We start from the raw sequence: 23,012 nt of genomic DNA, 5'->3' as shown, positions 1-23,012 counted from the left end.
CCTAATGAGACTCCTTCCTTTTCTTCCACCCAGCGGGTTGTTTTTTTTTGCCTTTTCTTCAGGGCTTCTGCCCTCTGGATATGAGTCCCTCTTTCCCTACCTGCACTCATTCCCCAAGAGGTTGGTTCCTACAGCATTTTTTTTGACAGTTGTCTATATGAGCCTCTGCTGATCTCTTCAGCTACAAGGTGCTTCTGCTAGCATCTGTTCTGGTCCATTGTCACTTCTTGTTCTTCCTGTGGGCCTGTTGCTGCAATAGAGGCTGTTTTGTTGCCCAATCCTCAGTTTGTGTAGGGATGTCTTCTAGTCTAAGAATCAACTCGTGTCCTATAATGTATGAATAAAGTAATAGGGATTTTAATGTAACTATAAATTCTAAATCTGATGTACAAGACGCAGGTCCTTTCCCTCTTCTTTTGTGATCTATTTACTTCTTGCTAAAAAAAATTGTAGCCTCACAGAGTGATTGAGGTTATATGGGTAAACTGGGGGGTGGTTTCCAGAAAAACTTTTGCCATTGTCCAATCACTTTAAGGTAGCGCGGCATAGAACTCCTCAAAAAAAAAAAAAAAAAAAATCAACTCCTGTGTCCTATATTGTAATCCAAAATATGTAATTTACAGGTATGACAATATTCCTATTTTTTACTTCTTGGCTGTTTGTCAGAAGAAAGCACCCTTGTAACCACCAGTTTGGGGAGGCATTAATCTACCATTGCTGCCTTCTCTTCTGACTATAGGAGTGATAGCAGCTTTTTGGACTGGTCCAAAGGACAGCTTGCCTATTTCTGAAGTCATAGAGCTATTTTTAAAGTTGCCTTTTTTGTTAGGCTGAAAAAAACAGAATAAATTATGGATGAATTTCCTTATGAAAGTAATGTCAGATAAGCACTTTAAACCTTGAAAGCAATTTATTAACCTGCTTTAATCTCTGTTATGCTTTTGATATTCACACTTCATTTACAGCAATACATGTCATTGTAGGGCCCCCCAGGAATCTCATTCTGTCATTTTGATGGCATGATGAAGTACTACAAGCCCCGCATGTCGGCTCGCGATCGATACCTTTGCTTCAGAGCCTTGAAAAAGAGCAGCGCAGACAATCTCCGGTAACTTTGCTCAAGTTTTTTAAAGAAAACACAGTTTGCCTCAACAAATGAGTAAATATACATTTTAGGGGCATGTCTCTAAAAGTTGGGCAAATGCAGGCATATTTCCTGATGTGGATTACCTCAAATTGCTATAGATATAAATCTTCCTAGTGGGTGTAGGAACTGGACAAATGTGGGTCAGATTTGAGCGGCACAGGTCATTAGGAATAATGGAAAAAACATGAATGAAACAAGTCAGAAGAGAGTAGCATGTGAGAGGTCCGTTTTGTAACATTGAAAGTGTTTTCAAAATAGCATGGCAAATATTCTGAGAACAGGTAAGCCCCCTTTCACACGGAGGCGACCTGTCAGGCGACCTGGTCGCCTGACAGGTCGCCATAGGTCGCCTTCCATAGAGAAGCTGCGGACCCGTTCTAATAGGAGTGACACAAGTCGCTCCGACTTAGAAAAAGGGTCCGGAGCTTCTTTGGGGCGACCCGGAGCGACCTGCATAGACTTCAATGTTATGAAGTCCGTGTCGGCCGCTCTGAGGTCGCGGGGCGAGCAGCGCGCAGCGACCTATGAGGTCGCCCGGCAAAGTCGGGTCGCTGCAATGTGAACGGGGCCTAAAGGTTTGGCAAATTAGGATGGTGAACATTCTTTAAAAATGAATTACTTTACTTTTTTTAAGCATTTCTTTTGTACTCTTTGTCCCATTTGGGAAATAACTATTTACATCCTGTCCTGTAGACTGAGAAAGAAGTAAGAGGATAGCTCTCTTAGGCACGGAGACAGTTGTCACTGAAAAAAAATTCAATGATAAAAAGATCTGGCGCCTAGGAGTTTTATGGAAAAGGGAGGGCTTTTCATGATACTTAAAGAAAACCTTTCAGAAGTGCAGCCAATTAACTAAAGCTATGCTATATAAACAATATGATAAGGGAAAGATTAGCGCAATTTCTGTAGGTTTATCAATGCTCCGTCTTAATTTTGCAGTATGAGTACTGGACTCGTAATTAAATATAAAGTGCATAAATTGAATAAATAAATGAATTGCTAATATTAAAAATATGTTACTAATGTTAAAAAATTGTTATATGTGAAAAAATATTGAACTGATTAATGATGATCCAAAAAGTGCTAGTGTTTTGAAAAACGTGGTTTAAAAACGTGCAACAATTGTGCTAAGTGTTGCCAAAGTGCAAATGCAATATATCTCTCCTATTGATGGCAGCTGATAGGTTGCTGTTAATCCCATTGTATATTAAATACCCCTAATGATTTCCTGTGATACGTTATTTTTTATTTGTGTATAGGTTGTGACCAAATTGATCCTCCAATTAGGAAAGTGCTGGTGCAATAAAATATTTTTATATTCAAAAAGTGCTGGTGCAATTAAATAATGTGAGCGCAAATTGTAATAAATAATGGTGTATGCAAAAGTTGTGCCAATTATTGTATTAATAACCACAATAAATACAAGTTATAAATGTGACAAAAATAAATTAAATATGTGAATTGTAAAAGTCCATCAAACAAAGTCCATATTGAGTCATCCAGTGACAAAGTGCAAAGGGCTGATTATCCAAACAACACAAAGTGTTTGGAAAGTCCCAGGGACCGCCCCGTGAATACGTCAAATGACGAAACCGCTGGAACAATACTGCATCGCACTGTTACTCTGTATCCACGCTCATGGTTTACTGTACAGCGACCCGAGCAGCGGAGGATTTTTTACACATGCAGATTCCTAGTGTCTGGTAGACACCATCTTATGTGAGTGTTTTTAATCTTGTGTTTTTAAATAAATGAGTGTCATACAATATTACGCTATGGTTGGCATTTCTTCTTATGTTTTCTCATATGGACCACATCCTGAGCTTTGATCCATCCTGGGGTGAACAATCATACATTAAGGAGAAAAGGTTCCTGGCTGATCTCTGTTGTCGTTTATGCTTGCTTGCTGGTTTATAATTTTACCAGCAAAATCTCTGGTGAGTTTGATCTAGGCAAACTAATAAGGCACTGTGGGTGGAAGGATCCTCACGTGTGAACACTTTGTGTTTGGATAATCCACACTTTTCACTTTGTCACTGGATGACTCAATATGGACTTTGTTCGATGGACTTTTACAATTCACATATTTTAATTTATTTTATTTTGTCTCATTTATAACTTGTATTTATTGTGGTTATTGATACATTAATTGGCACAACTTGCGCATACACCATTATTTAATTATTACAATTTGCGCACACATCATTATTTCTCTGTCGCTCATTGACAGACGCAGTCCTCTTGATTAATATCAAATCGGGTTATACTGCCCTCTACAGGAGTAGGACACTAGGCAGAAGGAAAACGTTCTGGCCACACCTTAGGGGCAGTCCCAGAGGGTATATCCTCTCTCTCCCTGCTACAGGATGTCAGTTTTTTTTCTGTCTAGTTAGGACCTAAGTTCCTTGCTGGGATGTTGGTCCTGGCAAGATTTTTTTTTTTAGAAAAATTTTTTTTAGGCAGCTTTTTTCTCCAGTTGTTCCTGTGAGATCTTCAAGCAAGTATGCTGAAACTGGGCGACGGGCTGGATGTTAGGATCCAGTGGTCACCCCAGTCAGCCTACGAGCGCGTGCAGGCCCTAGCTCCGCGCTGGGTCGGCCGCGACATAGTCCCACTGACGCCGAGACATAAAGGGGAGAAGTATCCCCCCGGCAGTATCAGATTTGCTGGAGCAGATTATACAGGGGCTACAGTTAATCTGTGACGCCGCCCTGGACGCCACTCCCTTGTTAGGGCGTGCATCTGTTTCAGCAGTGGTCCTCAGACGCGTGTTATGGTTAAAGTGCTGGTCGGCTGATCAAGGTTCCAAAAAGACTTTGGCTAATCTTCCCTTTAAGGGGGATCGCCTGTTTAGGGCCACCTTGGATGAGATTATAAAGGATCTCACTGGGGGTAAGAGCACTTTTTTACCACAGACAGCTAAAGGTAAAGGACCTCGTAACAGGCGAGGACCTTCCTTTTCCGCTCTTAAAAAGTTTGTTCGCTCCGCTGGGGCGGGCGATAAGGGGAAGTCCTCCAAAGCCCCTTTCAGAGGGCGCTGGTCGGGAAAACAAAAGCTGAAGAGAAGACAGCCTGAAGGTGCGTCCCCACCCATCTCTGGGGTGGGGGGACGTCTTCACCGGTTTCCAGATCCATGGCTTTCCAGAATCCCAGACAAAGGGGTTTGCGAGGTCATGCGGTCGGGATACAAAATCAAGTTTTGATCACTTCTACCGGTGCGATTCTTCCCTTCCAACATTCGACTATCCCCAGATCGCTTAAAAGCTTTGCGGGGAGCAGTAATAGACTTGATGCACCAGGGAGCGGCAGTTCCCGCTCCTTGAGCAGAACGTTTTCTTCACTTTTGCAAAAGATCACAAAAGGAGATTCTTTTCAGATGGAATCGGAATCCCGATTCTCTGGCCAATCGGATCCGGTTGAGCGAGCGGACCAGAGAGTCTCTGGTCTGGTAGCTTCGGCCTCCGATGCTCAGCCAGGAGAAGTCATTTCTTCCAACAGAATCCAGGTTACCGATAAATGTATTGGAACTGAGAGCGATCAGACTTTGTCTGATTCTCTGGACCGAGTAGCTTCAGGGCAACCCGGTTTGGATTCAGTTGGACAAGGCCACGGCCGTGGCTTATGTCAATCACCAAGGGGGCACCAAGCCAGCATTCTTCATTGGGCGGAACGGTTTGTTCCGGCTCTCCCCGCAGTATGCACTCCGGGGGTGGAAAATCGGCAGACAGATTATGTCAGCCGTTGGATTCTGGATCAAGGGATATGGCCTTTTCATCCAGAGATATTTCACCAGCGGTGCCTTCATTGGGGCACCCTGGAGGTGGATCTGTTGGCAGCTCGGCTCAACAGGAAGGCGCGGAGTTTTGTAACCCGCTCCCGAGATCCGCGAACGAACACAGCAGGCGCGCTGGTCGCCCCGTGGGGACAGTATCAGCTACTGTATGTCTTCCCTCCTCTCAGGTTGCTGCTGAAGCTTCTTCGCAGGATAGAGGTGGAAGGAATTCCAGTTATCCTGGTAGTTCCGGACTGACCTCGTCAACCCGAGTACGCCGACTTCGTCAGGCTGGTCGCGGACGCTCCCTAGAGACTTCCTCTCAGGGAGGATCTGCGGTCTCAGGGACCGATCTTCCATCCTGCTTTACAATCCCTGGCTTTAACGGCCTGGCTATTGAGACTCAGGTGCTGAAGGACAAGGGATTGTCAACTTCAGTTATTCCTACCTTAATTAAAGCAAGGAAAGCGACTTCTAGAAAAGTCTATCATCACACATGGAGGTCTTATATTGCGTGGTGTGAATCCTTTGGATTTCCTCCACGGGCCTATTCGGTGACCTGAATCTTGGCTTTTCTGCAACAAGGACTTGAGCAGAAGCTGGCCTTGAGTACTATCAAGGGTCAGGTTTCAGCGTTAGCAATCTTCTTTCAGAAACCTTTGGCTACTCATTCCTTGGTGCGGAATTTCATCCAGGGGGTGCGGCACCTGGCTCCGGCAGTGCACGCGCCCTTACCGCCATGGGATCTTAATTTAGTGTTGTCGGTTCTTCAGAAACCTCCCTTTGAAAATATCAGGAAGATTCCCTTGCTTACGTTATCCCAGAAGGTGGCCTTCTTGGTGGCCATTACTTCTGCATGCAGGGTGTCAGAACTGGCTGCATTATCTTGTCGTTCCCCATATCTGGTGGTTCATAGGGATAAGGTGGTTCTTCGTCCGAATCCATCCTTCCTAAAGTGGTTTGAGTTTCATCTGAATGAGGACATTGTATTGCCTTCCCTATGTCCTAAGCCCAGTCATCCTCGGGAGTGTGCGTTACATTCCTTGGATGTGGTTCGGGCAATCAGGGTATACCTGAAAACTACGGACTCGTTTCGTAAAACGGATTCACTTTTTGTGATCACGGATGGCCCCAAAAAGGGGTTGCCTGCATCTGCCGCGACTATCTCCAAATGGATCAGACAGACGGTGGTACAGGCTTATTCTATTAAGGGTCGGAATCCTCCGTTCCCTGTTAAGGCGCACTCCACTCGGGCGCTTAGTGCTTCTTGGGCCTTCCGCCATCAGGCGTCAGTGGTCCAGGTTTGCAAGGCGGCTACCTGGTCGTCGGTTTACCTTTTACAAAATTGTATAAAGTTGATGTGATGGCATCGTCGGATGCCTCTTTTGGCCGCAAGGTTTTGCAGGCCGCAATTTGAGGAGACCGTTGGTCTACCTCGAGGGTTTTTTTCTGTTGGATTTTCAGTTGAGTCTCATCCTTTGGTTTGATGAGCCTTTAAGACTTCTAGTCGGCACCGGTTGGGCCTTCTGGATTTAAATTTTGATTTCTGTTATCCCACCCCTCATTTGTGGCACTGCTTTGGGACGTCCCGATTTGATATTAATCAAGAGGACTGCGTCTGTCAATGAGCGACAGAGAAAAATTGATTTTTGTAAAATCTTACCGTAAAATCCTTTTCTCTTAAGCTCATTGACAGACGCAGTACCCGCCCCTCTACTTTTGAGTTGGGTTAAATTCTCTGACACTGCTTTGTGACATAACTGACATCCTGTAGCAGGGAGAGAGAGGATATACCCTCTGGGACTGCCCCTAAGGTGTGGCCAGAACGTTTTCCTTCTGCCTAGTGTCCTACTCCTGTAGAGGGCAGTATAACCCGATTTGATATTAATCAAGAGGACTGCGTCTATCAATGAGCTTAAGAGAAAAGGATTTTACGGTAAGATTTTACAAAAATCAATTTTTAATTGCACCGGCACTTTTTGAATATAAAAATATTTTATTGCACCAGCACTCTCATAATTGGAGGATCAATTTGGTCACAACCTATACAAAAATAAAAAATAACGTATCACAGGAAATTATTAGGGGTATTTGACATACATTGGGATTAACAGCAATCTATTAGCTGCCATCAATAGGAGAGATATATTGCATTTGCACTTTGGCAACACTTAGCACCATTGTTGCACATTTTTTAAACCACTTTTTTCAAACACTAGCACTTTTTAGATCATCATTGATCAGTTCAATATTTTTTCACATATAACAATTTTTAATATTTGCAAATAATTTATTTATTCAATTTATGCACTTTATATTTAATTAGGAGTCCAGTACTCACACTGAAATATTAAGACAGAGCATTGATAAACCTACAGAAATTGTGCTAATCTTTCCCTTGAAAAAAAAGTGTTCCCATTGGAAATATTGCCCTTTTTTTTTTCGTGTTCCAGTGACAGCTCACAATTTTTCCCTAACTTCAATCCTCGTGACAATAGTCACCAAAACCAATAGAGAGGCTAACTCTCCCCACTGGGGGCACTGTTTGCACATTCCTGTTCCAGTTACAGCTCAACATTTTAACTTTTCCCCTAATTTTAGCTCAAGTGAAAATAGTCAACAAAACCAATAGAGGACCAATCTCCCCACTGGGGACATGTATAGCAATAAAATCTCAATAGAAGTAATAACCCTTCCCTACTCTATCCAAACCCTAAAAACTAAAAAGTTTCACACGCCTTTCATACCCTGCTTTAGATTACCTTACTTAATTGGTTTCATGGAGCTTTTGTCTTGCAGATTGAAAGACTTTTACCATTTCTATGAAGTGGTAGACCTGAAATGGAAGGTATGTAATATTGCATAGGACAGATTTACCTTTTAATGTTTAGCTTCATGCTTTGCCTTCTTAAATCTCTGAGACCACAAAGAGATTTTTCTGGAGAAGCCCCCATGCAGGAACTTCTCACATTTTGGTTGCTCAGACACAGTTGCACTCCCCTGTTATTTATTTATTCTCTGTCATGGAAAATCTAACAGGGGAGTTGTGGCTTTGTGATGCCATACACATTTAGGGGTTGTGGTAAATTTGATGATGGTATCTTGCTACTGGAGTACAAGAGTGATATAAAATCCAGCACATGATTCAATTTGCCAGCAACCAAGAAAAATGTACATATTAGATTCCTTTTTGTGAAGTTGGCATTAGTGTCCATTCATGCTTGAAACTTTTTCTGTGGCAGGTACAGCGTATTCGTGAACATTGGTTTGATGACCTTCCTCCTACAGCTCTTCTTATATTTAAAGGTGAAATACTTTAATTTACATTATGCATCATGAATTATTCATAGAAGGTGGTGGAGACTGTTTTGGTGACAGTCAACAGTCCTTGGGTAATACAGAATGAAGCATGATCTGTGCTTGCTTGAGTTTCTTCCAGGTGTTGTCACTTTTTAGTAGTTAGCACTATCCTTGGTAGAGTGGGGACACAACTAAACATACAATATTACCCTGTTACATAATCGTTTCTCGTGTCGCATGGCAGATAAGATGTTGCCAGTTGCCATCTTGTTTTTTTCTCGTACAGGCATTAATGTCTTGGCAAATTCAAGAGCATTCCAATATTCTGTGTGTGAGTATAAAACTTTGACCTTTCCTATGTTTCTTCATAGTATTACTAATGAGTCTTGCCAGTAAAAGAACTGTATTCCTCATTTATTTCAGCTGTAAATGCGCTATGTTGATCAGTAACTGTGTGTCTTTGTTGCAGTTTGGTTTGTTTGCTACGTTTCCATTACATGACAAAAGGAAAAAGTGTGCCTGTTTCTTGAATAGATTAAATACTGAATTCTTAAAAAAAAAAATCCTTGTGGTATGATTGGCAGTCATTGAAGAGGTACATGTCAGTGCAGTGGTTGTCTTTAGGAAAGTGCATTCAAAAAGCCTTTTGCAGGTCGTAAATTTCCACTTTGTCACCTTCCCCCCCCCCCCCCTTCTTTTTTCAGATATTGTAGTTGCTATTAATGGATTCTGGATTTTGATTGAAACATTTATGGTGAAAGGTATGTTCAGCATATTCATTTGACAATTCTAGTATTAGAAAATGTGTTGTCCAGTTGTATGTTCACTGAGCTTTCCATTATATTTAAAGACCTTAAAGTAGAATTTGACTCAAAAAGTGTTTTTGGGAAAGGAGGGCAAAGAATACCTTTTCTTGTTTTGTATCACTTCCCACTTCGTCAGTCCTTGCATATGCAAGGATGACATTGCCTCCCCACTCTGGTGGGGCAACTGGTGGGATAATATTCCAGAAACAGCAGGAGAGAACAGAAAACACATATCCACACAGTGGAAGCAGGGAGATGCGGGTCCCCAAGTACAGCTTCCTGTCTAGCAAGCAGCTCTATAGTGTCATCAAATTTTATTAGACTGGCAATCAGAGGCAGCAGTGCTTTAGATGATCTCACCTTGCTGAGGCTATAGACACAGCTCTTTTGCAGGAGGAATTTGAGACAAATGGTAAATGATTAATGGTACCACTTAGGCCCAAGTAAATTACTTAAACACTTTTCCCCAAAACAAAAAATTTAAAATGGAAATAAAACCACCTGTACTTGCCCTCCCCTTCAGCTATATCCACTAGCTTCCTCGCCAGAACTGATATCTTCTCCCGGTCGTCTTCTAGGTTCTGCATTTTTTTTCCATCCTGATTGGGTAGCCCCGAATGACCGAACTCACATCACAGGAGTTTTTTCATCCCAGCACAAAGGCATGCCAAAAATGTACACCAAGCCGTTTGTATGCAGAAATGTATGAAGCTTTTATTGTAGAAGAGACCTAAGGGGAGTATTCCTAAAACTGGAGAGTGCACAATCTGGTGTAGCACTGCATAGAAACCAATCCTCTTCTACGTTTATTTTGTCATAGCTTAAATGAACAAGCTGAAGTTAGAAGCTGATTGGCTCTAATGCACAGCTGCACCAGATTTTGCACTCTGCAATTTTAGTAAGGGTCCTTTCACATGGGCTTTCTGATCAGGTCCGCCTGTCAGTTTTTCAGGCGGACCTGATCGGATGCTCCATGCACTCCTTTTGGAGCAGCGGATGTCAGCGGTGACATGTCTGCTGACACCCGCTGCTATCCGATCCGACCCTGTCCGTGAAATCCAGATGGATGGAAACCCTATTTCTCTTGCGTCCTCTGACAGTTGCCGCCCATTCATACAGTCTTCACGATTGGGTATTGGCCTTCTCCGCAGGAGCAAGCTAGGCAGTAATTTTATTAATACAACAAACATTAAAATATAGACACACCCACAGGCGGCCGTCCCTCTGGCCTATATCCTCCAGCCAGTACCACTCTAATCCAGTTCTTTGCTGCCTAGCGTCAGGAGTAGGCTAGGTTTTCCCTGCTGGGACCTAGTGTCTCAGTTTTTTTCTTGTTTTATTTCTGAAAGGTGTTTTTTCTTTTAAGAATAGCTTTTTATTTTTTCTCAACTACGCTAGTTAATCAGAATTTGTAGGACTACAAGCGTCAGCAGAACTGGGCCTCGTACTGGTTAATATAGAACCTTATGGAGTCCCAGTCTGCCATCGAGCGTCGCAGGCTTTTGGTATGCCCAGGCCTCGCAACGACCGTGCCCCTAGAAGCGGGGACGAGCCTGCAAAGTTTTTCTATCTTCGCTGGGCTGTGTCAATGTCAGAATGACTGGGGTTGCTAGCATCCTTCCTGGCTGACGGCACCCCCACCCAGGTGGGAGGTCTCCCGTGTCTGAGCGGTGCCCATGTTCGCGGTATGGTGAGTACTACTACCCCTCTGTCCCCGGGAACAGGTTTTTGAGGGGGTATTTTGTGGGCCCACTCTGGGGTTGGCGGTACATGTAAAGTCTGCCGTAATATCCCCCTCATCGCCGTGGGATGGCCCCCTGTGTCTTACCTTCCCTGTCCCTGCGGGGGCTCTCCTGCGGTGCAGACCGCCGTACGGGGGGGGGTGGGGGCTTCCTTCTCCCCGGGGTGCTCTGTGCAGATCCCGGTGGGGGCTAGTGCGGGCGTTTTCTGCAGCGTTTGGTGCTGTTTCGCCCAGCCGCCATGTTTGGTAAGGGCTGGCTGTTTGGCCTCAGAGTGAGGGCAGCGGCCATTTTCCATCATCATTGCCAGCTCCGATCGTCGCCATCTTTAGTGTGGGCGGATGTCCTGTCTGGTCAGTGGCCATTTTCTAAGTGCTTTTCCTCCATTTGACTCTATCAGGCACAATTTTTTTTGTGGCTCAGGGCTGGCTTTGGCCTCAAGGGGCGTAAGGTCACTTCCTCTTTATAATCAGCCTTTTCAAAAGCAGCGTGGCAAGTATAGGGACACTGTGGGGGCATTTTACTGGTTTTCTTTGGCTATATTTCTGCTAGCACTCTTTTTTGTCAGTTTAGCTCTCCACCTGTAGTGCAGTTTGCGATAGGGGTCCTCGGTATCCGCCAATTTAAAGGGCCAGTGTCATTTTTTTTTTTTTGCACTTTGCTAATATGGAGTCCCAGGATAGCAAATTCGCCACATACCTAGTTGGTGGTTCAGATACTCCTGATCCCACTTCCTTAGCCTCTTTATCTGCTGCACTTGTGACTTTAGCGTCAAAAGTTGATCAGCTGATGTCTGACTGAGTTACAAAGAAACTACCTATGCCCTCTCAGTCTTCTGACTCAGAGCCTGAATTGGTTGCCACGGGCTACGTCCCCCTTGAAGGGTCCCAGTCTTCTCAGTCGCGCTGTGGTAGACGCACTTATTAGCTCCGTTAAGGAGACTTTAAATCTTGATGATGAGCCCTCCATGGCAGGTAAGCGGGTTTCCTTCGGGACCCGCAAGGCCCTGAAGTCGGGTCAGGTTTTTCCTTGTCCCGAGGAGTTTCAAGGAAATGGTAAATGACCAATGGCGTCGCATTAAGAAGACGCTGGTAGTACCTAAGAGATTTAAATACCGTTATCCCTTTGCCGATTCGGTTTATACTCGCTGGACTGGGGTTCCTAAAGTGGACCACACTGTTTCCAGACTGAATAAATCCACCTTGATGCCCGTGGAAGACTCCCCGGTGTTTAAGGACCCGGCGGATAGACGGGTGGAAACGCTTTCCCGCGACATGTATATGGTGGCGGGTTCCCTGCTGAAACCGGTGTTCGCCTCAGTGATGGTCTCTCAGACGATCGCAGAATGGGCCAAGGTGCTTAGGCGCACTCTGGTAGCTGAGTCGGTTTCTGCTGCTGCACTGGACATGTTGGATCAAATGGCACAGGCCTTGATGTACCTGTGTGATGTGGCTTTGGACGTGGCTCCTTTGGTCGCACATCTATCTGAGGTCGGGATTGCAATCCGCAGCATTATTTGGCTGAAAAGCTGGTCGGCCGACCACGCTTCTAAGAAGACAGTGTCTGACATCCCTTATGCGGGGGATCGTCTCTTTGGTGACTCTCTGGATGAGCTGATCAAGTGGCTTACAGGGGGTAAGAGTACTCTCTTGCCTCTAGTCTTGAAAGGTAAATCTCCCTACGCTAAGCGGAGTCCCTCCTTTAAGACTAACCGGGGGTCCTTTCGTGCCTTCGGGGCACAGGAAAAGGGTAAGTCCTTCAAGGCCTCCGGTGGTCACAAGAAATTTTGGGTGGGTAAGCCCAAAACGGGTCAAGCTGGGCAGGTAACCCAGTCCACCCCTTCCTGAAGGGACGCCCTCACCCGTATCAGGGGTGGGGGGACGTCTGCATTGTTTTCCCAAGCCCTGGATGTCCGACATCCAAATGGATCAGATAGACGATTGTGCAGGCCTATTCGATTAAGGGTCGGGTTCCTCCCTTCCCTGTCGAGGCGCACTCTACTAGAGCGGTTAGTGCATCTTGGGCTTTTCGCCACCAGGAGTCGGTGGCTCAGGTGTGCAAAACGGCGACCTGGTCGTCTGTACACACCTTTTCTAAGTTTTACAAACTTGATGTGTTGGCATTCTCGGATGCTTCTTTTGGCTGCAAGGTTTTGAGTCCGGGAGTGGTTTAAAGAGACATGCTGTTTTTTTAATGTCTCTTAGTTATGGGGTTTATTTCATTTTTTTCCTGGGTTAGCTCCTGTTAAGCTTTACTTACCCCACTGGTTCAGTTCAGTTTTTTCTCTGACCTGGGTGCGGAGTTGCCTATTTTAAGGTTGCATCTTCCCACCCCTCACATCTACACTGCTTTGGGACGTCCCAATTGTGAAGACTGTATGAATGGGCGACGACTGTCAGAGGACATAAGAGAAAATAGTCCCCGCCCCTTTCTTTGGGGTTGACGGTTTTTCATGGACTGATTGCTACATAACTGGATTAGAGTGGTACTGGCTGGAGGATATAGGCCAGAGGGACGGCCCCCTTGTGGGTGTGTCTATATGTTAATGTTTGTTGTATTAACAAAATTACTGCCAAGCTTGCTCCTGCGGAGAGGGCCAATACCCAATCGTGAAGACTGTATGAATGGGCGGTGACTGTCAGAGAAAAGAATTTTACGGTAAGATTTTACAAAAATTCAATTTTTTCCATCTGTCTGGAGGATCTGATCAGATCAGATGAAAACTGATCTCCCATAGAGGAGAGCGGGGATCTGACAGGTCTGTCTCTGGAAAGTAAGCAAAGCCTGTCATCCGCCTGCTCAGCGGGGATCGGCGGATCGTTCCCTACTGAGCAAAACGGAGTCCGCCGGGCAGATAGCCCGTGTGAAAGGACCCTTAATCCCACCCATAATATGTCCCTTCTGCAGAAATCCTTTCTGCTTGTGAACTTTTGTTCCTCTTTAATATATTTTAGCTTACCAGTCCATAATTATGATGTCTGCATTCGTTTCATTTTTTTTTTTCAAGCTAAGTACAGTGCCTTGAATGAGTATTCCCCTTGAAATTTTCCACATTTTGTCATTTTACAACCTAAAACATAAAGGTATTTTATTGGAATTTTATGTGATCGACCAACACAAAGTGCACAAAATCTAGTGGAACCGAGTGCCTTCAGAAGTCGCCTCATTTTGTAAATAGAGTCCACCTGTGTGTAATCTAATCTCAGTATAAATAGAGATGTTCTGTGAAGCCCTCAGAGGTTTGTTAGAGAACCTTAGTGAACAAACAACATCATGAAGGCCAAGGAACACACCAGACAGGTCAAGGATAAAGTTGTGGAGAAGTTTAAAGCAGGGTTAGGTTATAAAAAAATATCCCAAGCTTTGAACATCTCACGGAGCATTGTAAAATCTATCATACGAAAATGGAAAGAGTATGGCACAACTGCAAACCTACCAAGACATGGCTGTCCACCTAAACTGACAGGCCGGGCAAGGAGAACATTAATCAGAAGCCTCCAAAAGGACCCATGGTAACTCTAGAGGAGCTGCAGAGATCCAAGAGATCCACCGCTCAAGTGGGAGAATCTGCCCACAGGACAGCTATTAGTCATGCACTCCACAAATCTGGCAAGAGTTTATAGAAGCGTGGCGAGAAGAAAGCCATTGTTGCAAGAAAGCGATAAGCAGTCCAGTTTGCCGAAAGCCATGTGGAGGACACAGCAAACATGTGGAAGAAATGGCTCTGGTCAGATGAGACCAAAATTTAACTTTTTGGCCTAAAAGCAGAACGCTATGTGTGGCAGAAAACTAATTCTGCACATCACCCCACTGTGAAACATGGTTGTGACAGCATCATGTTGTGGGGATGCTTTTCTTCAGCAGGGACAAGGAAGCTGGGAAGATGGATGGGGCCAAATACAGGGCCATCTTAGAAGAAACCCTGTGAGTCTGTAAAAGACTTGAGACTGGGGTGGAGGTTCACCTTCCAGCAGGACAATGACCCTAAACATACAGCCAGAGCTACAATGGAATGGTCCACATCAAAGCATATTGATGTGTTAGAATGGGCCAGTCAACGTCCAGGCCTAAATGCAATTGGGAATCTGTAGCAGGACTTGAAAATTGCTGTTCACAGATGCTCTCCATCCAATCTGACAGCGCTTTAGCTATTTTTCAAAGAAGAATGGGCAAAAATGTCACTCTCTAGATGTGCAAAGCTGGAAGATACATACCCCAAAAGACTTGTAGCTGTAATTGCAGTGAAAGGTGGTATTGACTCAGGGGGGCTGAATACAAATGCACGCCACGCTTTTCAGATATTTATTTGTAAAAAATGTTGAAATCCATTTTTCACTATCGTTAATTGACGGACGCAGTCTCTGTTCTTTATAACAGTAGGGTTATACTGCCCCCTACAGGAGTAGGACACTAGACAGAAAAAAAAGTTCTGGCTTATGGGCAGCTCCAGGGGGTATACCCTCTCTCCCTGCTATAGGATGTCAGTTTTAATCGGACCTGGTTGACGGGCTGGCTATATAGATCCAGTGGTCACCCTCGTTGGCCAGCGAGAGCGCGTGGACCCCAGCTCCGCGCTAGGTCAGCCACGACATAGTCCCACCAGACGGGGACTGGCCCTGTGAGTTAAACGTCTCGCTAGGTCTCATACGACCGGGTCTAGGCTCGAGTTACAGCATTCCTATTGGCCGACAGCCCCCCACTTTGGCGTAGAGGGTTCTGTCAGGAGATGGCGCCCGCCTGTTCCAGGTATGGTAAGTAAAATGTTCCCCCCCCCCCAACCCTAGCTGGTTTTGGGGTGGACGCGGACCCCTCCTTAGGACGGTCGGACCTTCGCCCCCCCCCCCCCCGGGTTCCCCTCTGTCCTGTCATGCACCCCCCCCTCACTACTGGGGCTATGGGACGCTTGAAGCTACTCCCTGGGGGCTGGAACCGGGCGTAAGTCGGGCTGGGGTGGGGGGTGCGCCGCCGGCGACTGGACGATCGTTTTTTTCTTTTTGTAACTTTTTGCTGAGGAGTACCCCTTGTGCAACATGGACCCTGCGGAACTTTCTTCCCCACCTGACGCCCTCATGGAGGCCGCAGGGCCCCCCGGATCCCAGCTATCCATAGATGCACTGTCGGCGGTCTTGGAATCTTTTGTGTTCTGGGTGGAGATGCCTTTAAGGGGCAAGGTGCCAACAAACGCCCCCCACCTACCTCTGCCTCATCTGATGTATCAGTTTCTGAATCTGATTCAGCAACTGCAGAAGTGGGTCTCCCGGCCGGGTCTACTACCTCCTGCCCTGTCTCCTCTGATAGTGAGGATGACACCTCTCCCTCCGCCACCGCGCAAGAAAAGGCACTGGTGGACGCACTGGTTGTTTCTGTGCATGAGACCCTAAAAATGGAGGACGTGACTGAGGAGCAGTTTACGCTTGGCACTCACAAGCCATCCAGAGCAGCAAAGGTTTTCCCCTTTCCCATGTATTTTGACAACATGGTCAAAAAAGAGTGGGACCAACCAAAGCGTCCCCCTGGGGTGCCTAAGCGGATTGCTAGACGCTACCCCTTTGAGTAGTCCTTTATTAAAAAGTGGACTGTGCCACCTACGATGGACCCTCCGGTCTCCAGACTGAATAAAGCTACCAAGCTACCCAGTAGAGGATTCCCCGTCCTTTATGGATCCGGCGGATACAAAGACGGAAGTCTTTGGCCCGCAATATGTACTCCCTGTCGGGGTCTGCACTAAGACTGGTGTTTACTATTGCCCTTGTGTCACAAACCTTGACTGAATGGGCTGAGCTACTACGCCGTGATCTAGAGGGGGTACAACTCCCCCCTGCCTTTGCGGAGTTGACGGACCAGTTGCTGCAGGGGTTGCAATTTGTTTGCGATGCCTCGCTGGATGTGGCCCAACTGTCGGTTTCGGCGGTGGTCCTCCAGCGTATACTTTGGCTAAAATGCGCATCAGACCTCAGAGAAGGCCTTGACTGTTCTACCTTTTTCTACCTGTTTGGGGCTACCCTTGATGACATTATCAAAGGTCTTACAGGGGGCAAGAGTACCTTTCTCCCGCAGACTAACAAGGGTAAGGACTCTCGTCGTAGACGGGGGTCCCTCCTTTTAAACACACAACAAGTGATAAAGTATCCAAGTCCTTCAAGGCCTCCTCGGGTGGCTCCAAGCAATTCAGCTATTGCTGTCCAGCAAATGGTCGTCCTTTAGGACTTGTATGAGAGTTCTGGGACTGATGGTGTCGTCCTTTGAGGCGGTCCCTTTCTCTCAATTCCACACGAGAATCCTCTAGAAGGAAATCCTTCTCAAGTGGAACCAAGATCCAAATTCCCTGAACAACCAGATCCTGCTGAGCCAGCAGAACAGGGGGTCCCTGATTTGGTGGCTTCGGTTCCCGACGCTCAATCTAGGAAAATCCCCCCCCCCCCCCCCATATTGGACAGTTATCATCACGGATGCGAGTCTGTCCGGGTGGGGAGGTGTTCTAGGCAGGCTTTCTGCTCAAGGGGTCTGGTCCCTGGAAGAATCCAGGTTGCCGATCAATGTTCTGGAGCTGAGAGCGATCAGGCTTTGCCTAGTCCACTGGACATGGTACCTTCAAGGCTGTCCAGTGCACATTCAATCGGACAATGCCATGGCTGTGGCTTATGTCAATCACCAAGGGGCCACCAAGAGTGTCCTTGCGGCCTTAGAGGTGGCGAGAACGCTCTGTTCCAGCTCTTGGCAGGCGGATTATCTCAGTCGGCAGTCCTTGGATCAAGGGGAATGGTCTCTCCACCCAGAGGTGATCCAGCAGTTGTGCCTTCATTGGGGCACTCCAGAAGTAGATCTATTGGTGTCTCGGATCAACAGGAAAGTGCAGAGGTTTGTGGCCCGATCTCTGGACCCTCTGACAGACGCGCTGGTGGCTCCGTGCGGTCAGTATCAGCTGATGTATGCTTTCCCTCCCTCTTAAGTTGCTGCCAAGACTTCTTTGCTGGATCGAGGCGGAAGGGATTCCAGTCATCCTTGTGGCTCCGGACTGGCCTTGCCGAGGTTGGCATGCCAACCTGGTCAGGCTAGTCACAGACATTCCTTGGAGACTTCCTCTCAGGGAGGATCTACTGTCTCAAGGGCTGATCTTTTTTTGGTTGAAAATGTAATCTTTATTTGCATAAAAGATATACAAAAAAACAATACTTTGTCGGGGTACATTCTCCCCTGTACTGCGACGCAGCGCATAAATACACTACATTACAATACATTTCCGGTCATACAAATAAATACATTCAATCAAATACATACATTCTGCGGTATGATGCCTGATGTGTTGTGCGGAGTAATGCTACCCCGTGCCATCACATCATGCATGACGCCGCAATACCCCTGAAGCATGAAACTAAAAACATTGTATATACGTGCATTACTCAAACTGTATCAATACTATAACATTTCAAAAAAGCAACAGGTGTGATGGGGGGGTGGGAGAGAGGGGTAAGGGGAGGGGAATGAAATCACAGGCCCGAAGCTTTATTGAATGGACAAAGACACACAAGGGAGAGTGGGGGAAGGGGAAATCTTCAGACCTCCTCTTCCTCCATGAGATCCATCAGGTTATAGTCTCTGAGCAGACTGTGAACCAGTCTGCGACAGTCCTCAATGGACATCCTCTCCCGCTGGTGGATAAGGCGCTTTCTGGCGCACCATAAAGCGTCCTTAAAGCAACACAACACCCGCCAGGCGTTGTCAATGTCCTCCTGTGTAAAAGTACCATGAAAAAGTCCATTCAGCACAGCAAAATGTGTGATGGCAGTCTGTGGAACAAAGTCTCTAAGTTCAAGTTCCAAGGCCCTCAACAGGCTCTGTGCAAATGAGCACTCCCAGAAAACGTGAAAAGACGTTTCCTCGTGGATGATACAAAAGGGGCAGTGCCTGTATCTGCACAAGTTTCTGGCATGCATAAATGTCCTGAGTGGCAGCCCTCCCTGGACAGCCATCCACGCCAGATCTTTATGCCTGTTGGTGAGTCTCTTTGAAGAAACATTCCTCCAGACCACTTTGCAAGTGGCTGAAGGGAGGCCTGGAACAGTCTCAGCAATGTCCGATGCTCTGATCAACTTGTAGATAGTTTTTGGCTTCCACAAGTCGGGCTTAACTCCATGCAGCCCCAGCTCCTTGATGAACTTGAAAGTGTCCAAGTAGTACCAGGGAGTGTCCCAGTTGTAGGGGATGGAGCTGTCCCATTTGTCCCATCCAAGGGACCTCCAGAGAGGCAGGAGGAAAAAAACGGGACATGGAGTTGCCTCCAGAGTCCGAAGTTCTGTCAATCAAAGTTCTGCGGATGCAGTTGCAGGCAAAGAACACCCCCAGTAACGTTGCGATGTCGGGCACGCCCTTACCGCCCTTGAGGGGTTCCTTGAACATGACTGCTTGCTTCACTCTGTCCATCTTGGAGCCCCAGATGAAGTGGAACACCGCCCTGGTGATGCCCTTGCAGGTGTTGACCCGGGGGGGGCCAGGCCTGGGCGAGGTACTGCAACACAGGGAGGATCTCGCTGCGGAGTACCAGTGTTTTCCCTTCGATGGTGAGTTCTCTGAGGCTCCATAGTCCAAACTTTTGTCTCATCTTGGACAGTCTCTCCTCCCAAGACTTCAGGGCTGCGCCCTCAGCTCCAAACCAAACTCCAAGAATTTTGATGAAGTCCGCCTTGATGCTGAAAGGGATTGATGCAGAAGGCAGGAACCACTTTCCGAAGAGCATGATCTGACTTCCCGCAGTTGACTTTTGCCCCTGAAGCTTTGCAGAAGTCCTCACAGGTCTGGACGAGTGAGTCGATGGAGCGCTGATCAGCACAGAACACCGTTACGTCGTCCATGTAGAGTGAGCACTTGGCAACCCTTCTGTCCGGTCCCGGTGCGGTGATCCCTCTGATCTCTGGGTTCTGTCGGATGCATTCGGCAAAGAGCTTTATACAGCAAACAAAAAGCAGAGGTGAGAGAGGGCAGCCTTGTCTGACCCCAGAGAGAACAGGGAAAGGGTCAGTTTTCCAGCCATTCACCAACACCGTACTACAAATATCATTGTACATCACAGTCACATACGAACAAAACATGTCCCCAAGACCAAACCTGCGCAGAGCTCTGCACATAAACTCATGGGAGACACGGTCAAAGGCCTTTTCCTGGTCAAGACTGACCAGGGCCGCGTGCACACGGCGGCCTCGAATGTACTGGACCGTGTCCCGGACAAGCGCAAGGCTGTCCGCAATCCTGCGACCAGGAATGCCGCAAGTCTGATCCGGGTGAATGATCTGTCCGATGACAGATTTCAGCCTGTTGGCCAGAACCTTGGCGAGGATTTTGTAGTCCACGTTTAAGAGAGAGATGGGACGCCAATTTTTCAGATCCCCTCTCTCCCCCTTACGTTTATACAAAATCGTGATCATCCCCTCCCTCAGCGACGGAGGCATTGTGCCCTCCACCACCATCTCCTCGTACAGCTCGAGCAGGTCCGGGCCAACGAGATCCCACAGCGCTACATAGAGCTCCGCTGGGAGACCGTCGCAGCCCGGGGTCCTGCCCTGCCTAAAGGATCTGACGGCAGAGTGCAGCTCCTCCAGCGCCAAGGGGGCGTTGATTGCCGACATACCTGCAGGATCAATTTGGTTAATGATACCTGACAAGAACCTGTCGGCCTCAGCCGTATCTGTTTCTTTCGGGGAGTAGAGGTTGGTGTAGTAGTCGCTGACCACTTGCATCACAGCCTCCTTCCCCTTCTGGAGTGTTCCGGTCTCGTCCCGCAGCTCAGACAAGGGAGTGTGTCCTGAGTGAAGTTTCCTGAAAAAGAAAGAGTTACATTTCTCACCTTTCTCAAGATTCTCCACCTTGGAACGGAAGACGAGGTCCCTGGATTCTTCCTCGAAGTGTCCTTTTAAGGCTCTTCTTGGTGTCCTCCTCAAGGGCTGATCTTCCTACAGTCGCTGGCTTTGACGGCTTGGCTGTTAAAAGCCAGGTGCTGAAGGACAGGGGATTGTCTGCTTCAGTGGTTCCCACTCTGCTTAAAGCGAGAAAAGCAACTTCTAGAAAGATCTATCATCGCACGTGGAAGTCGTATATTGCGTGGTGTGAGTCTATTGGGGTTCCCCCTCGCTCTTACTCAGTGGCTTGGATCTTGGCCTTCCTTCAATGGGGAGTTGATCAAAAATTGGCCTTAAGTACTATCAAGGGTCTGGTCTCAGCCTTGGCAATTTTCTTCCAGAGGCCACTAACCACCCATTCCCTGGTGCGTAACATTATCCAGGGGGTGCGACAATTTTCACTGCCGGTGCGACCTCCGTTGCCACCTAGGGACCTTAATTTGCTGCTGTGTGATCTTCAGAAGCCTCCCTTTGAAATATTTGGGAGATTCCCCTGCTTACCTTATCCCAGAAGGTCGCCTTCTTGATGGCTATTACTTCTGCGCGCAGGGTGTCGGAACTGGTGGGGTTGTCCTGTCATTCTCCCTATCTGGTGGTTAACAGGGATAAAGTGGTGCTTCATCCGGATCCATCCTTCCTTCCGACGGTGGTTTCCAGTTTCCACTTAAATGAGAACATTGTGTTGCCCTCCTTGTGTCCTAAGCCTCAACATCCCAAGGAATTTGCACTACATACTTTGGATGTGGTTCTGGCAATCAGGGTGTACTTGGGGACTACTGAATCTTTTCGGAAGGCGGATTCGCTCTTTGTACTCACGGATGGACCAAGGAAAGGGCTACCTGCATCTGCTGCGACCATTTCCAGATGGATCAGACAGACAGTTGTGCAGGCTTATTCAATTAAGGCCACACATAAAGAAAGTGAGCGCTGGTGAAACCAAATGTAGCAACAGCAGCTAGCACAGAAAGGTGAATATATAACTCTCAGAAAGACATGTAAACAAAAAGTGCAGTGTTGCAGTCTTATTTTGTCTTACCGTAAAATTATTTTCTCTAAAGTTCATTGACGAACACAGTACCGGTTGGGTTGGTATTGTTTTTTCTGACACTGCTTTGATACAAAACTGACATCCTATAGCTGTGAGAGAGGGTATACCTCCTGGGACTGTCCATAGGGGTAGCCAGAACTTTTTTCTGCCTAGTGTCATCCTCCTTTAGGGGGCAGTATAACCCTACTGTTATGAAGTATCCCTACGTCACTTTGCTCAGCAGTCGCTTCTCGGCCTTTTGGCTAAGATCAAGTGTAGTATCTGTTCTTATCAGTGTTGGAATGGAACCTGAAGGTTAGTATCGGTGGTGGCCGAAGTTAACCGGGGCGCTCTGGGCGTAACTGGAGGACCGGAGTAGGCCAAACCAGAGAAAGCCGGATGGTTCCAATGCCTTCCTGATTTGAATGGGTCCGCCCCTACCAGTTTGAAGGGAGTGAGAAAACTGGATCTGCGGCCAGTTAGTACTGCTCCTGGATGTGATTGGTAAGGAACGGCGGTGGCGGGGGGGGGAGCCTTTCCTCCTGGGTTGAATCTGGCCTTGCAAAAGGCTTGTCCCCAGTTGAAGGCAGGTTCTCCCTAAGCTGTCCAAAGTTCTGATGCCTCCTGGTAGGATAGGGCTACGCTCGGTCTGGCCTTTGGGCCGGGGTAGAGAAAGCCCGTAGTGTATGTGCCCCTGGGGTGGCAGCCCAGGGGTGCCTTAATTCTCACTGGTGAGGGGCAGCTCGCCTTGAGTTTTTCGGCACCATGGTCACTGCACCTACGCACACTTTTTTAAGCACCTGCCTCTTGGGCAAGGCCTTTTGGCTTCGACCAGAGGAATTTTTATTCCGGCCGGAAGGCCTGCCTTTGTTTTTCACTTAGGCACTAATTCACCTCTCCACTTCCCCTCCCCCACCTTTTTGTTTGTGTGTGCTTTTTTCTTTGTAGTTTGTCACTTTTCTATCACCTTTTTTTCACCTGCACGACTTGTAGGGTGTGGGTCCTTGGGCCCTACCTTGAGTCTTGGGAGGGGGTGGATATGGCCTTTTGGCTTGGTCTGCCCTCTCTCATGGGGTCTCCCTTCGGGGGAGCCCCACTTAGTACTCGGTGGGGGCTGTTTCGGCAGTCCCCCTGAAGAACGGGGTCAGTCTGGTTCCGGCCAGACAGACCATGAGTACCTTAAATCCCTGTCAGGAGTCTTGCGCCCCGGGGGATCGAGGTTCGGGTCCTACCTCTTCGGAGGGAAGACCATTTGTTCGCACACCCTGTGCACTTTTTGTGTTCCTCACGTTTGTGTGTGTGCACTTTTTTATGCACCGGGTGAAGTCTTT

The 23,012-nt window shown here is 47.2% G+C and overlaps 1 protein-coding gene across 1 annotated transcript in view; it reads left to right on the top strand.

Annotated features, from left to right (window-relative positions):
• TPCN1 (two pore segment channel 1) overlaps window positions 1-23,012 on the top strand; it is a 373,488-nt gene that overhangs the window by 199,951 nt on the left and 150,525 nt on the right. The window contains exons 11-15 of the mRNA XM_082257616.1: window positions 984-1,108; window positions 7,719-7,767; window positions 8,162-8,225; window positions 8,506-8,550; window positions 8,924-8,980. Of these exons, the coding sequence (XP_082113742.1) occupies window positions 984-1,108; window positions 7,719-7,767; window positions 8,162-8,225; window positions 8,506-8,550; window positions 8,924-8,980 (340 nt within the window). The remainder of the gene's footprint in view (window positions 1-983; window positions 1,109-7,718; window positions 7,768-8,161; window positions 8,226-8,505; window positions 8,551-8,923; window positions 8,981-23,012) is intronic.

Source organism: Pelophylax lessonae, assembly GCF_965119305.1.
Source record: "Pelophylax lessonae genome assembly, chromosome: 1".
NCBI lineage: Eukaryota > Metazoa > Chordata > Amphibia > Anura > Ranidae > Pelophylax > Pelophylax lessonae.
Note: the sequence above shows the minus strand (reverse complement) of the source record. Positions and strands in the feature narration are given on the sequence as shown.